Source organism: Mya arenaria, chromosome 7, assembly GCF_026914265.1.
Source record: "Mya arenaria isolate MELC-2E11 chromosome 7, ASM2691426v1".
Lineage (NCBI taxonomy): Eukaryota > Metazoa > Mollusca > Bivalvia > Myida > Myidae > Mya > Mya arenaria.
The window spans coordinates 51780561-51795322 of record NC_069128.1 but is presented as its reverse complement, the minus strand read 5'-3'; the positions used below and the strand labels follow the sequence as shown (position 1 = coordinate 51795322).

At 31.7% G+C, this 14762-nt stretch overlaps 1 protein-coding gene across 23 annotated transcripts in view; it reads left to right on the top strand.

The window, feature by feature from the left end:
* LOC128240768 (uncharacterized) overlaps window positions 1–14762 on the top strand; it is a 30704-nt gene that overhangs the window by 3089 nt on the left and 12853 nt on the right. For 3 of the 23 annotated variants that reach the window (XM_052957603.1, XM_052957604.1, XM_052957605.1), the window contains exons 2-12: window positions 4664–5709; window positions 5995–6057; window positions 6274–6336; window positions 6431–6493; window positions 6581–6643; window positions 6895–6957; window positions 7294–7347; window positions 8017–8079; window positions 8982–9035; window positions 9252–9303; window positions 9658–9767. In XM_052957603.1, the coding sequence (XP_052813563.1) occupies window positions 4816–5709; window positions 5995–6057; window positions 6274–6336; window positions 6431–6493; window positions 6581–6643; window positions 6895–6957; window positions 7294–7347; window positions 8017–8079; window positions 8982–9035; window positions 9252–9303; window positions 9658–9767 (1542 nt within the window). In that variant the 5' untranslated portion in view covers window positions 4664–4815. The other 20 variants (XM_052957608.1, XM_052957610.1, XM_052957611.1 and 17 more) reach the window with 18 other exon arrangements.

Here is a 14762-nt window from a genome sequence, read left to right as displayed (position 1 = left end):
TTTTTTCCAGATACAGGATTTTATTCTCTGCTGTACATTTGGCATGATAGTATTCTAACAAAACATAACAATAATAAAATAGTTCGACAACGTCGTTAGAACACTGGCATTAATATAATTATTATGAAGACGGAAGCCAGTCATAGCAAAATAGCTAAATAAAGTTGCACGCTTGAATATGTAGAACAGCCGACCGCCGAAACAAATGGCATTGGGGAGGAAGTTTCGCTTTTGAAATCTCAAATACGTAGTCTGCAACCGTTGACGAAGCTGCATGTTCAGAACTGTTCAATGGACTGACTCAAGATATTTCATGATATTGTCTGATACAAGATTGTATGACCAAGTGATATCGAATTTCAATAAAATAAGTCAAATGCATTCGTATTTATGATTATTGAATGTTTTATAATCCACAATCAGTAATGCTTACGGATCATTACTCTATTAAAAAGGTTAAAGGCAGTTCAAAAATTACTGTTTCTCAACGCATTCCAAACATATCGGTATTATTACTTTCACAAACACACAACTCTGTTATGTAGAAATTTTGAAAAAAAATAAATATTTTCCCCACATTTTTAGAATCCAGCTTATTTGGGCGGTATTACGGCTTGTTTTCAAATTCATTCTGTATCTAAAAGTGTTTGGAAGACGATAGTGTCTTTGTTGTTGTTGTTGTTGTTGTATAGTTGGATGAGTTTAGTATTGTTGTTTAACGCTAAGTAGTTAAAAGGTGATTTTTGGCATAAAAGTGTAATAAAATGTATCGTCTAGAGGTCTGAATGTCATATTCATCATTATATAAATAAGCTTATTAATTTTAAAACTGAATATAATGTAATATTGTAACACGTTTTATAGGCAATAAACTCAATGTTACGTAATATTAAAAACGTGATAACACCTTTTACAAATTATTCAAACATTAACTTCTAAGGTATTAGATGGAAAGGAGTCTGTTTTTTAACAACAGTTCACAATGGTTGTGGAAATATAATCAAAGACGGACATTGTTTTCGTACATGTAGCAATTTCTTGTAATGAGCTAACGGATACTGGGTATTGATGGTTTACATCTATTTTACATCACAACACATGTAACAGTTTTAACTAATTCAAACCTATCTTTGCGACAAGCTTTATTGAGTTCACATAGGAGCTGATAGTGAGTGGTTGAATAAGGCACCGCAAGGACGAATGTAGATTCTAAACTAACATTGAGATCATACATTCACTGTCCATTGTACTTGTCATTCCTTGGTCAATTAGTTTGTATATTGTGTGTCTGTTGCTTATTTAGTTAAACATAACTACATTGTGTTATCTATTTTATTTGTCGTCAAATGGTGTTCAAGTGATACATATTTATTAAAAGGTAAGATGGAAGCAATATAATTTGTTCATGAAAGCTAAAACAGCATGACCTGTACCTAAAATATTAATAATAACGCTTGAGCATTTAAAAAAAAAAATCTGTCGATACTTGTACACATACATGTGGCATTGCGCTACAACTCCAATGTTTCGTTTTGCATGATACATGCCTTTAGGCTGTAGAAATTAAAATATTTTTAGTGAAAGATTTTTTCTTGTTTATCCTAACTATCTGTGTCATTTATTTAATAACATTTGTAAAATCAATTATATTTCGACTGATTTAATCATTGGATGCCATTGTGGTGCTTTTATCATCTTACCCTTAGAAGGACATGCTCTTGTTTTGGACCACAATGAGTTTTTTTCCGATGATGCATATTAAACAAATTATATTATAACTTGATTAGTCTTTGATACCGACATTCTAGAAAGAAATACAACCAATAGTGTAATCTGGATGTAGTGTGGGGCGATACCACAGCCGTTACATATCATCTCGCAAACACATATTCATACATCATCTGACGGATATTTCAGCCTTATTAAACACATTGCTAGCATAACGTGATTATATAAAGTAACCAACATTCAACTTTTCGCTGAATCAAGTTACTAACCCTTTTAAAAATCGTGGACTTCAATGTCAATATTTAAGCATATATCAACATTTGATTGATTCCAGCCGTCAATATATTAGATTTAATATTTCAAATGTTTTGCCACAATTGATTTCGTAATAATAAATCAGAATACATTAAAATCGGACAACTCGAAGAATATTCAACATTTTGTTTTGTTTATTTCTACTCATTTTTGTTTGACCTTGGAAGTAAAATGCTACTGTATGAACACATCAGCCTATGTATGTTTTATTTTACTTCATTTCTATTGACATCAGGTTGATCTTAGCATCGAATTATCTGCTTTTCTTAACTTCCCTTTTATAAATAACTGCTGGTATACGGTGAATTCTGATTCCAAAAAAATTATATCCTGTGACGTTTTGTGTATGTCTCTGTTACAACAATTTTTAAATTAATAAAGATACCTTGAAGCATCTGAAGTATTTCGTTGTTGTGGACCACCACTCTCATAGTGTCTTAGCCTTGTGTCGTTATACAGGGTCTTCGTTATTACCTGACTTCAAATTTTGTCCCTGAATTAGTTAAGGAAATACTACCACACTACAATCATTCCCTTTTTCTAAAGCAGTTTACTATCAAATGCCGTTAGTAATATTCCTTCATTTAATGTCAATAAGATACTGATTATCTTCTCTTACAAAACCAGTTGACTGCTTTGTCAGCAATTGACCTCAGTTATTTATATTGATAAGCGTACATGTGTTAAACCGTAAGAATGATTGTCAATAGGTTTTAAAAAGATAATATTTTAGAGTTTGTGCAATGTTTGGATACATATGTGTTTTAATGATATCAAGTAAGTGATTTAAGCGTATCATTCTATCAAAATGATGTGACTTAAAGAAGGAAGTAATTTACTTCTGAATATAAAGCAGGTTGGGTTTCCCCGGTTTTCAGAGGTTGAAGGATTATAACAATTTTGAAATCCACTCCATTCATTTGATCAATAAGATTTTGTTGATATTTTAAATTCAGACTTACATATATTTCACTAAGCTGTGACAACAAAAGTGACTTGTGCTAACGTTGGGATTTTAGTGATAGTGTTTTTATATTTTATAAGATTGATGCAGTAGCATTGATTTCCGTCAAGTATTTTTAAATTGTTTTTTTTTCTGTGTTTTAAACCGTAATTATAATTGTAGATAGTATGAAAAGGGTAAATATGTTTAGGTGTGTTCAGTATTTCGATAGATGTGTTTTAAAGGATGAAATATAAGTGCCTTAAGCCTTAAAAACAGGAAGTAAATTTCTCTTAAACAAGGAAGTTATTTGCTTCTGAATATAATGCAGGTTGGTTAGTTTAAACCATTTTATTAGCACGGTTTTGTAGGAAGATGACAAGTTTTTTTTACACTCTCGAATCTGCTTCCTGGGTCACATACAGCAGTACTGAGTGTCTATGTTAGAGTCCACAATAACCTTCCCCGACAAAGGATCGAACTCAGGACCTCTTTGTTTATATATTTTTCTTCGAACTTCAACGTAACTAGGTTATTTCATTTATGTAAGCCCAATGTAGGTTAATGAATGCCTGTACGCATTCGTTATATACGATTTTAATATCTCGTGTAGTAGGTGTAGTAAATATTACCTTTAAAATTATTTATGTAATGATAATATGCAACACATATACACAATGATATAAATTACAAATTTTTACGGTTAGTATATTAGTTAGCGTATATGCGACCCGATTTTGATTTTTGTCCGGGGCGTATGTGAGTCTTGTTTGTGGTCACAAAGCTTGGGTTTTGTTCTGGTACTAAGGATGCCAACGTAATAGATAATAAAATGTTGTAAAATATGTGCGAGTTTCGCTACATATACGTTGGTTCGAGGCTCATAAGGGGAATGTTCTCTATGCATAAAACGAAAGACGAATTACTAGTTTCTGCACAGGAAATGAACTTATTCATATAAGCGTACAGCTGTGAGAAATAGAATATAAAAGTATAAGTATGATTACTGTTCCTGTTCAGTTAATGTGGCTAGTGTCATGTTATATATTTCCTGTCTCTTTATATAATAATATTGTCATAACATCAGCATCAGTTTGCTGTAAATATGTTGCGACAGTTGTACGGGAACATGTCTATATAACAATGTTGTATGTTTAACTTGTTGTTCTTTTACACGAAAAAAAACACGCATCATATTACTATCTTAAACATTGGTGTAGTTCTTCATAAAATGTTCTAATATCGACAATCAGTCCAATTTTAAAAACGTCTAAATGATTATAACTTCTGAGTTACTTGCGATTAAAATGACTCCTAGGGAGTAAAATTGTCAATAATATGTTACATAATTATATAAATAACTACAGAAACAAGCCCAGTAGCCGAGAGTTTATACATGAACACCTCACAGGGTAAACTTACATTTCAAGTTTACTTGCCCTTGGATTTATTACACATTCGTTATTAACCAGTTTTAAAAAACAACAACAGAATATATATTTAGCCTTATATAAGTGATTTGCAATTGTAAGAGCGATTGAGACTGATACAAGTGGTTATCGACCTGTTTAAACGTGAGTCTTTTGATAGCGTTACATGCGCGAAGCTTTATAACACTCTCATTATTATCTTGATGTTCGCGTGATCCTCCTTATCTGGATGTATTTATATTTTCAGTGATACATGAAATCATATGAGTAATATCATATTATAGTGATTGAAGTGAAGTTTTTAATCGACGAATAATCGTCACTTAATCCCAAAAATCTTTCGCATTAAAGATCGTTTTGTCTTTAATTCTTTTATCTTCAACTGCATTAGCAAGTACCATGGCATCAGCACAGATTCAGTGTGAAATGTGCCGTAATGAAAATGCAGTTGGATATTGCAAAACCTGTGGAAACGTCGGAGAAACTTGTATAGATGTTCACAAGACAGTAAATGTGTTTCTAACCCACATGGTCAGTATGAATGATAAAAATAATGATAACCAAAAGGTTATTAGACAGGACATCACCGAAGAGAGATGTAAGCAGCATCCGACAGAGAGAACTATATTTCTTTGTAAAATTCATGATTCCATGCTTTGTGGCAGATGCTTTCATTCGGAACATCCTTCTTGCTTTAAAGAGGTCGTTGACTTGCTGCATGAAGATATAAACATTGATTGCGATAAAGTCAACACGATGAAGTCACTGTTCAATGAGCTAAAAGCTGAAATTCTGTTTTTAAAAGATGAAGCAGAACACAGTCAGGAGAAGTACAAGGATAATGCTGATACATGCGTGGAAAAGTGTATGGAATTAGGAAATAAAATAAAACAACGTGTAGATGAATTGACAAGAAACTATAAAGATGGAATAAGAGAGATATATGAACAAAATGTGAACACCTTTTCACATATTACTAAGACGTGTGTTGAGAAAACCAAGTGGTGTGCCAATGAAGAAAGTAAAATTGATGATTATGTTGACAATAACATGGCTGGGCGCTTGTACCTCGTGAGTAGACATTTTGAGAAAGAGGTTTCGGACGCTAGATCCCACCTTAAAGAAATCAAACACAAACACACGTTTAAAGGGATTGACTTTAAGGAGAACAAAGTAATTCTAAAATGTGTGTTTGAGGACTTGGAGGAAGTTTGTGAACAACAAGAGGAAGTTACAGGAAGCGACGATGGACAAGCCAACGACGTTGTCCCATTCATCACTGAAATTAACAAGGTATCGCTTACTGTGTTTATTGCTTGGACACTCGATAGCATAGTTTCAACTCAATTACAAGCTCACCATCAACAAGATAGTCGATTGTTCAATAAATACATTTCTCTGCACTTAATGTTTTACTAATTCGTACATGAAATTTAATTCATAATATGGTTTGTTGAAGAATATCTGACATTGTTTATATTCATAAGAATATATATCAAATTTGACCGCAACTTTCCGATGACATAATCATTTTTAAAAAACGTGTATCATATTATGTTGTATGTTTGCATACTTTAGACACGGAGAGAGCTCGCTACATTGTTGAAAAACGCAAGAAACGAATTAGACGAATCAGAAAAGGTTTGTACAAATTTGAACTTTCGATTTAATGTTAATATGAATAACATGTATTGTCTTAATCTATACTGATCACTGATGTAACAAACTCCATATTAACTCCAGACCTGTATAATTCAGAAAAGGTGAGATGTGGTACGACAAGAATATTTTTATGTCTTATGTATTATCGTAATTTATACTAATTACTAATGTAACACAATCCAAACATGTTTACAGACAAGACAGTCACTGCGTGATGAGCTGAAACAGGTACAACAAGACCTGGATAATTCAGAAAAGGTGAGATGTGGTACGACAAGAATATTTTTATGTATTATGTATTATCGTAATTTATACTAATTACTAATGTAACACAATCCAAACATGTTTACAGAAAAGACAGTCACTGCGTGATGAGCTGAAACAGGTACAACAAGACCTGGATAATTCAGAAAAGGTGAGATGTGGTACGACAAGAATATTTTTATGTATTATCGTAATTTATACTAATTACTAATGTAACACAATCCAAACATGTTTACAGAAAAGACAGTCACTGCGTGATGCGGTTCAACAAGTGAAACAAGACCTGTATAAATCAGAAACGGTAAGATGTTTCACGAAATGGATGTTAACATATAATATATATTATGGTATTTTATACTGATAACTAATGTAACAAACTCCATACATGTTAACAGACAAGACAGGTACTGCGTGATGAGGTACATCAAATGAAACAATACCTAGATTATTCAGAAAAGGTTAGTTGTTTTACAAAAATGATGTTTACATATAATATGTATTAACATATATCATACTGATTACTATTGTAAAAAACTCCACACATGTTTACAGACAAGACAGTCGCTGCGTGATGATGTACATCAAAAGAAACAAGACCTGGATAATTCAGAAAAGGTAAAATGTTGTACACCATGATCTTTTCATACAAGGAAAAATGCACATAATATCATAACGACCACAATTGGTAATGTTTCATCTAAAAATAGTTGCTCGTTTGTTGTTGTTTTTCAAACATTTTGCTGAGCCTTATTTTTTTTTTTTTTTTTTACTTTTTGCCTTAAGAGAGAAAATTAGTGTGGGACATGGGAAGCAAATGAGGATCCGTACAGGACACCACCATATTTAAGTTGATCAATGAATGAAGGTTTTGCACAATATGATTAAACAGAAGCACATTTATAGTTCACAGAGCCATGACTGTACCTTTAAACTTGATATATTCCTTTTTAGGGTATCAAAAGTTTCCTCTACTCCAACTTACTTATTCCGATCATTTGTATTAAGGTAAATAACTTATACTAAGTATCATTATTTTGAATGGGTGTGATACCAAGCTAACTGGATATATAGGTAAGGTAAACGAATGTTGTTTGTTTGATTTACCAAGGAAAAACATGATAAACGAACACACGTTTTCTTACATACAAAATGATACATCTCTTCTTCCAGTAATGGAAAAAAAACTCATTTATTATTTTGCTTGTGATTCCACACTCGTTAGCCAAAAAATATCTTGACACGCATGCAACGTATGTTATTAATGTACTAATTTGTCATTATAGTTGTTATAAAAATGTAGTGTGTTGACATGTAATTCAACCTTATGCTAGTATAATAAAATATCTTGCTTAAAATGTTTATACATCATTTACTTGGTATCCAAATATAAGAAGTTCGACGGGATGAATGGTTATCCGTTTTAAAATGTCCCATAAACACCGTTCTAACACTGTAGGTCGGACTAATATGGAAACCACCACTTATTTATAAGAATGACAAATTTGGCAACATCTGACCGATGCTATAATCATGATTTATGATATGGTTTGTCGAAGTATATCATATATCATATATTTTATTCATAAGAATATCAAAAATTGACCAAAACTGTCCCATGCTCAAATCAATTTTAAAAACGTGTATCAGATTATGTTCTATGTTTGCATATTTTAGACTCAGCGAGAGCTCACTGCATTGTTGAAAAAGTCAAGAAATGAATTAGACGAATCAGAAAAGGTTTGTACAAGTTTGAACTTTCAATTTAATGTTTATATGAACCTTCCGTGAAGAAAATAGGTTTCTGTCTGTCTCTGGTGTTTGGCACGGTACGTGGTTGTCTCTAGATAAAAGTCTGTTTGATATTAGCCTTGCGTGTTTAGAGAGGGTATTCGTTCGAATGTTCGTTAATCTTTGCATGGCTGCAATTATAATTTTTGACTCTGTTTTCAATGTAAAGTCAACGGTTGATTTCCAATGGCAAATACTGCAAATATTAATTGCGATTTTAAAATGTTATCGAAACGGCGAAAAAAGATATTTTTGACCTAAACAAATAGAAAAATGTTTGTCACAAATACGTAAAACATTACATAACTGATAGTAATGTCAAATAGGAAAAAAGTTATTGCAAGATAACTATTATTTATTTTAATACTTTTTTTTATATATTTATAGTTGACAAACAAGAATTGCGAAAAGGTTATATAAATGAAAATTATGTAGATATAATGTCCGATTTATCTTATTTGAAGTAAGATTCCTAGCTAGTTTCTTCGCTACCTCATTGGAAATGATTTAATGTAAATGGCATGTTATAATCGTTTGAACAGCTAGAAATGAACATAACCCACTCTGCTAATATTCACAGAACGTACAGTTTTAAGTATACGTTAATCGAACAAATAACGGACAAGAAAACACTTGTTTTCCGTTGTCTAAATCTAAACAATACTTGGTTTAAAAGAAAATCACAATTCTTGATAAAACATTTTTTTTAATAAGTTGCTTTATATCATTGTGTTTCTACCTCATCGAAGCAAAGTTTACATTATCGAATTAAAATTGGTATAATATCAAAGCTCTTTATGTAGTTTAAAATGCTGTTTGACATGGCTGTCGTTGTTATATAACTTTTTTAGGCACGAACGGATATCGAGGCGGAGTTGAAAGGAGCCTTACATCTAGTTGAAACGGTAAGAAGTGATAGCTAAAATATAACATAAGGACGAAAAAGAACAGTGTTTGTTAACGATAAATTAATGTAATAATATACGAAACAGCGATGGCTTTAACGTCTAATTGTAAAATATATAGTCATACTCTGTTTGTGATGTTGTGTATATGTTACTCGAAATGAGTTGATATAGAAACCGTTAATAAGAAGTCATTGATTAGTTATATATTTTTAGGAAAGAGCAATAATCCAGGAGAGGTTTCCACGCATTAAAAAACACTTGAACTGTAAGTTACCCTTAATGACTACGTACTATACAGGAACTTAAACATCGGTATTCGACAAGGAATTGTAACATTGAAATCTTGATTATTGTAAATTGAATTTAATTGCAATGCTTTAATATGTTGAAGTGGTTTTAAATTGTTTCTCTAATAATTTAGGAAATGCAAGCTGGTATGTGTAGTTTTAATTGAATAATGATTGCATTGTTTAAAGCAATAACAGATACATTGCCTTTTAGCCGATTTTGTCTGTTGTTGATAGCACTGTGTTGCTATTATCAGAACATTTTCGAAATCCCAATGCGTGTTTTAATCTGTTATTAAACGGACATTGATTAATGTATTTTGGTTTCTAAGGGACTCAACCCACTGGAACAGTTGGGTTCAAGACCAGCATACAAAAAATGAGGAATGGCGACATGCCTATCATTGAGTTGGAATTTACATTCCCGGATGGCATTCAGACGGTAATAATTTTGTTTAAATGTCTTTACTTTATCAATAACGTGTTTTATGCTTTTATATACTTACAAAGGGAGTTTGATATGCTTACAGCATATTATCATATAAGTGAGCACGTAAACCCGCATGAGCAAGCCAAGTAATAGAAAAATCATTTCCCTAAGTATCATTCTATTACCTCCTCTAGAAAACAGCAAAATCATTACTTTTTCAATGATATTATTTTGGAGGAATCAGAGAAGCACTTGGGTAATCAATTAGCACGATTGACAAAAATGGCGCTTACATACGTGGTCGACTGGCCGAGGGAAAACTGAGATAAAACCTTCTTGGGTAAAGTCAGAAACCTCTGCCCGTTTCGCATCAAGATTTAAGGCACTTACCTTGTACTACTAGACGTCTTGCCTCATCACTCATAAGCTCCTGAACGATGAGTATAGAAAACATATCATTTACATGATTCATGTATATGTACTATATCAAGTCATACAAGCGTATATTACATCGCTATGTTTTTGTAGACAAGTGAAAACATATAGAGCATTTATATAATGAATTTGTACAATAACAGAAAACTGTTCACCATAAACATTTGCTTATAAAACTAAACAATCAATTGAATCAAAGCTATATTTCTAAACATCGTCAACATGAGGAGTATGTGTCGGAATAAAATCATCTCACATGTTCGTATAAGATATCAATAAACAGCATAAACATGTATAGACAATATAAATTTGGATACACTTATCCTTCACTTTAGATCAATGAATCGTTAGTAAAACTTGACACAACCTCGAACGAGTTCTAGCTACGATAATCATCAAACTGTCTCTATATGTGTAAACATTGTTCTTTGTTTATAAATTTGTATAAAATATATAACATTCAAATATTCTGTCCTAAAGCCAGTGATGAAACCATCTCTAAACACTTGCCTTTTTATAACTTCGTATTAATGAAAATAAATATATTGGAAATGTAAAAACTTAAGCAGGCAAAATAATCCTTCTTCCTAAACCGTAAGTTAAATCCAACTTTCTAACTGAAAGAACTACTTCCGTACTGATGAATAATACTTGTGGCCATCCACTTCTGTAGTAGGTCCGGTAGAAGATCCACTTTGCCCGCCAAGCCTTTTGGTAAAGCGTCTTCCTTGTGTGTCTGCAAAAAAGAGACGTATAGACAAAAATATTTTTACAAAAACAAACATCATGTATAAGGTATTCACATAAATCAAATCGGTTAACAATCATGGCTTATGACTTAGAAATTATACATTCGTATGAATCAATAAAACAAAAACAAAACCGTTAAACTAGTACTGGTGATGTCACCGTGTACTTTAACGACTGATCTCTGGCGATTCCGCCATTAATCAGCGATGCCGATTTTTATAATTTAACTTCATAACAATATTTACATATAGACTAGCACAGGTGATTCCACCGTGTACAGTGTACATTATGTTTCATCTCTGGCGATTCCTCCATGAATCATCAATGCCTATTTTTATAACTGTATAGGAATATTTGCATATTTACTAGTACCGTAACTTGTGAAGCCACCGTATAATATGATTAGAATACAGCCTTGGTTTTCAGTCAAAGAAACTGCTAATAAGCAATCATTAAGTGCTAAGCTTAACCATTAAGAATTTCAATTCTCGTTCGTGTTTAAAAGTCCGGTTCTGCCACGCATTCAGTACATACTTCCTGCATGATTTACAATAGGTCAACCAGTGGTGTTGAAACTCACTCTGTCCCTTCTTCATCATTTAGAATATGCTTCATATCATCTAAGTATTACTTATTCATCTCTGGAGTTCTCGCCGCGAATCAGCGATGCCCCTCAAATGATCTTTGGATTATTATCCTTGAGAATGCAATCATTCTATAGTGCAGTAACATAACGGGTATCATAACTGTGTACACCATTCTTTCAATAACACATCTTTACACTATCATTAGAAATGATCAGATGCATTCAAATTGTAAAAGAATTAAAAACAATCCACAAATCCAAACTTTTTCTAAGGAACACATTGTATAATGGCTTGTCAGGCAACTTATCTTTATAGCAATAATAATGGCAACCAAGACAATTGTACTAATTCAATACAACAATGATAACTACAATACTAGTATCTGTATTTGTAATAAAATACAGAACAAACCACTAAATAACATAAAACATTTACGTATCTCTCAATTTATTAGCAACTCAACTTATTTGATATCATTAAATAAATATTCTTTAAACATACTTTCTGAATTCTAAATCTTCTAAACCTAAAAATGTAGAATTATTTCTAGGTGTGTAAAGATATTACACTGCTGGTAAACCAAACCAACCAATTACATTCCCAGCCAATGAATGAGAATATCATAAGACATGAAGAGATGCATTCAAACTGTTTCAGAACTAAACGCAATCCACACATTACATTTTGTTTCTAATGAAAACATATTTTAATGACGTAAACCTACGTTGTGTTCATTGTTTGCCTTTTACGGACTTATTATCGTCTCTTTAAACGCTTAAGATGTGTGTTTTGTTTAATTATCTTTAATAAATTGAAGAAATATTTCTCTTATAGAAAAAACAATATCTAAAAAAAAAACCAAGCACTACAGCAGTCCAATTAATCCAGAACTTTCGCCCAAGTCCAACGTAATAAGAAAAGACAATCAATTGGAATAGATCAAAGAACAAAAATGGCGTTAATCGTAAGCGGCGAAGTCCAAGGTAAATTATGCAAGTCATAGTTACGAGCTTATTCAAATTCAATTAATGTCAGTAAATAAGTATAAATTTTGTTCTGTGCTAAACACGGCATTTCAACCGACATATTCGTGTAATGAAAATCAGTAATCGGTATACATTTTTTAATATAAAGCGCAAAACACCTACTAAATTGTGTTGCAGTGCAGTCATTATTAAACACAATCGCAATAACCATTAAGGAATTTTAAGTATTAAAATGCATTTTTTTTACACAAAGCAGGCCCTTTAAGACTTTAAGTTTTGACACTTTAATGAGAAAGGCAAGACATCATGACAAATACCGGTTTGCAGAGTGTTTTTTTCTTCTATATATATATATATATATATATATATATATATATATATATATATATATATATATATATATATATATATATATTTTTTTTTTTTTTTTTTTTCAAAACATTTAATGCATTAAAAAGGATCCTTGTGAACCTAAACACTTGTTTTGGTCTCCAGGATATGCCACGAGAAATCATATTTTACACAAGGTTATGTAAGAAAACTATCGTTTTGTGATGTAACGTACACATTTCCTTGGCGCTTTGTATACAATGTAGTGTTAAGAGATGATGAGTGTCGGATTATCTTTATCATATGTGTGTCCGGTAAGAAATAGTAGAACTATCTCCCTGTATTGCAATGCAATGCAAATATCTTGGCTTGATGACTTGCACGCATACAAATCTCAATTGAAACAAAATACGCTTAATGTTTTAGTCTTTATTTTAAATTGTGACGTAGTAGATAAGATGATGTCATAACTTGTTAAATTATCATGACGTTATTTCTTTTGCAATATATATAGTACAGAACGTCATTTCAACTGTTTGTTTTACGAAATTAACAAAACAATATCACGCTTTATATGGAAAATGGATTAATTTATTCAAAGCATTACACATTTTGAACGGAAAATATACATAATGGTTATATTAAAAGTGTAACTCGTTCAGGGTTTGAATACAATGTAGTGTATAAACATATATAAATAGACCTCTCTTTGATAATATTGACGTAAACCAGAAACAGTGAAACTGGGATCGTTCGAGGACGCTGGGGACTGAGCTCTAAAATCTCGAATGTTTATTGGAAAACTTTAAAACAATTTTTATCCCATCCCCTCCATGACCCAAAATAAAAGTATGGCTTGTCCCTAACTTTCAGAGACCAAAATTATAATAGTAGTCACGTTAATACACATGAAATAGTTTGAGCTACAATGATCTGACAAATTGTTATGTTATTTAAAATGTTATGGAGAACCAGATCAGGATAAAATACAATGTCTATTTTTTTTTTAAACTAATTAAACTATAACGTCACAGCAGTCCCTTTGGAACAACACAATTTTGCGTTAGCTTCATGATGTGACGAATGGATAATCACGACAAAATACGCTTATATGAATTATGAAAATTAAAATATGCTTTTGGGGAAAATTGCAAAACTAATGTTTCCCCGTAAAAGCAGAAATGTTATCAACAGTTATACTATTCCCACCATGAACACTAAAATCTAAAATATAATTGTTTAAATGACAAAATGAATATTAACATTACCAATAATGCTATTACAATAGCTGATATTTACAGTTGAAGTCACCCAGCACATCTCGTATATATGCATTCATGGTTTTATTATATGTACAACTGTTGCACAAAATATATAAAACACCTTACGAGAATAGTTTGCAGTTTTATATTGCGATTATTTATATAGCGTGAATTAAGTAAAGTACATTAAATGTACAATATCAGTAACATAATTTATATTAAGAGATATAATCAACTTTGACGACTACTTTTAAATTCAGTTGTAGTTACTTCCTTTCGAATTAAACAGAATGTATCTTTTTAACCATCATGTTATGCCAAAATACGTTTTGAACTTAAAAACCCTGAAACGTTTAAATAATTTATTTTGGAAATAAATACTACTTGCCTTTATATAGAAAATGGCAAACCCAAGTTTTAAACGTTTTGCTGAAGCGTATTGCTTCAGTACTATATTTTTGTTGGCGAAAACAATTGTTAAAACAAAATTCGATGTTATAGCATGTATTTGCTATGTTTCAAAACCGTTTGACTTTGTAACACGAACTACCGGGGAAATTAACACAATAATTAACTAATACATTTGAATATCCTCCATACGTCATGGCAATAATGAAGCGTAGTCTTCACCCCATCTTGGAAATGACCAGTCTACAT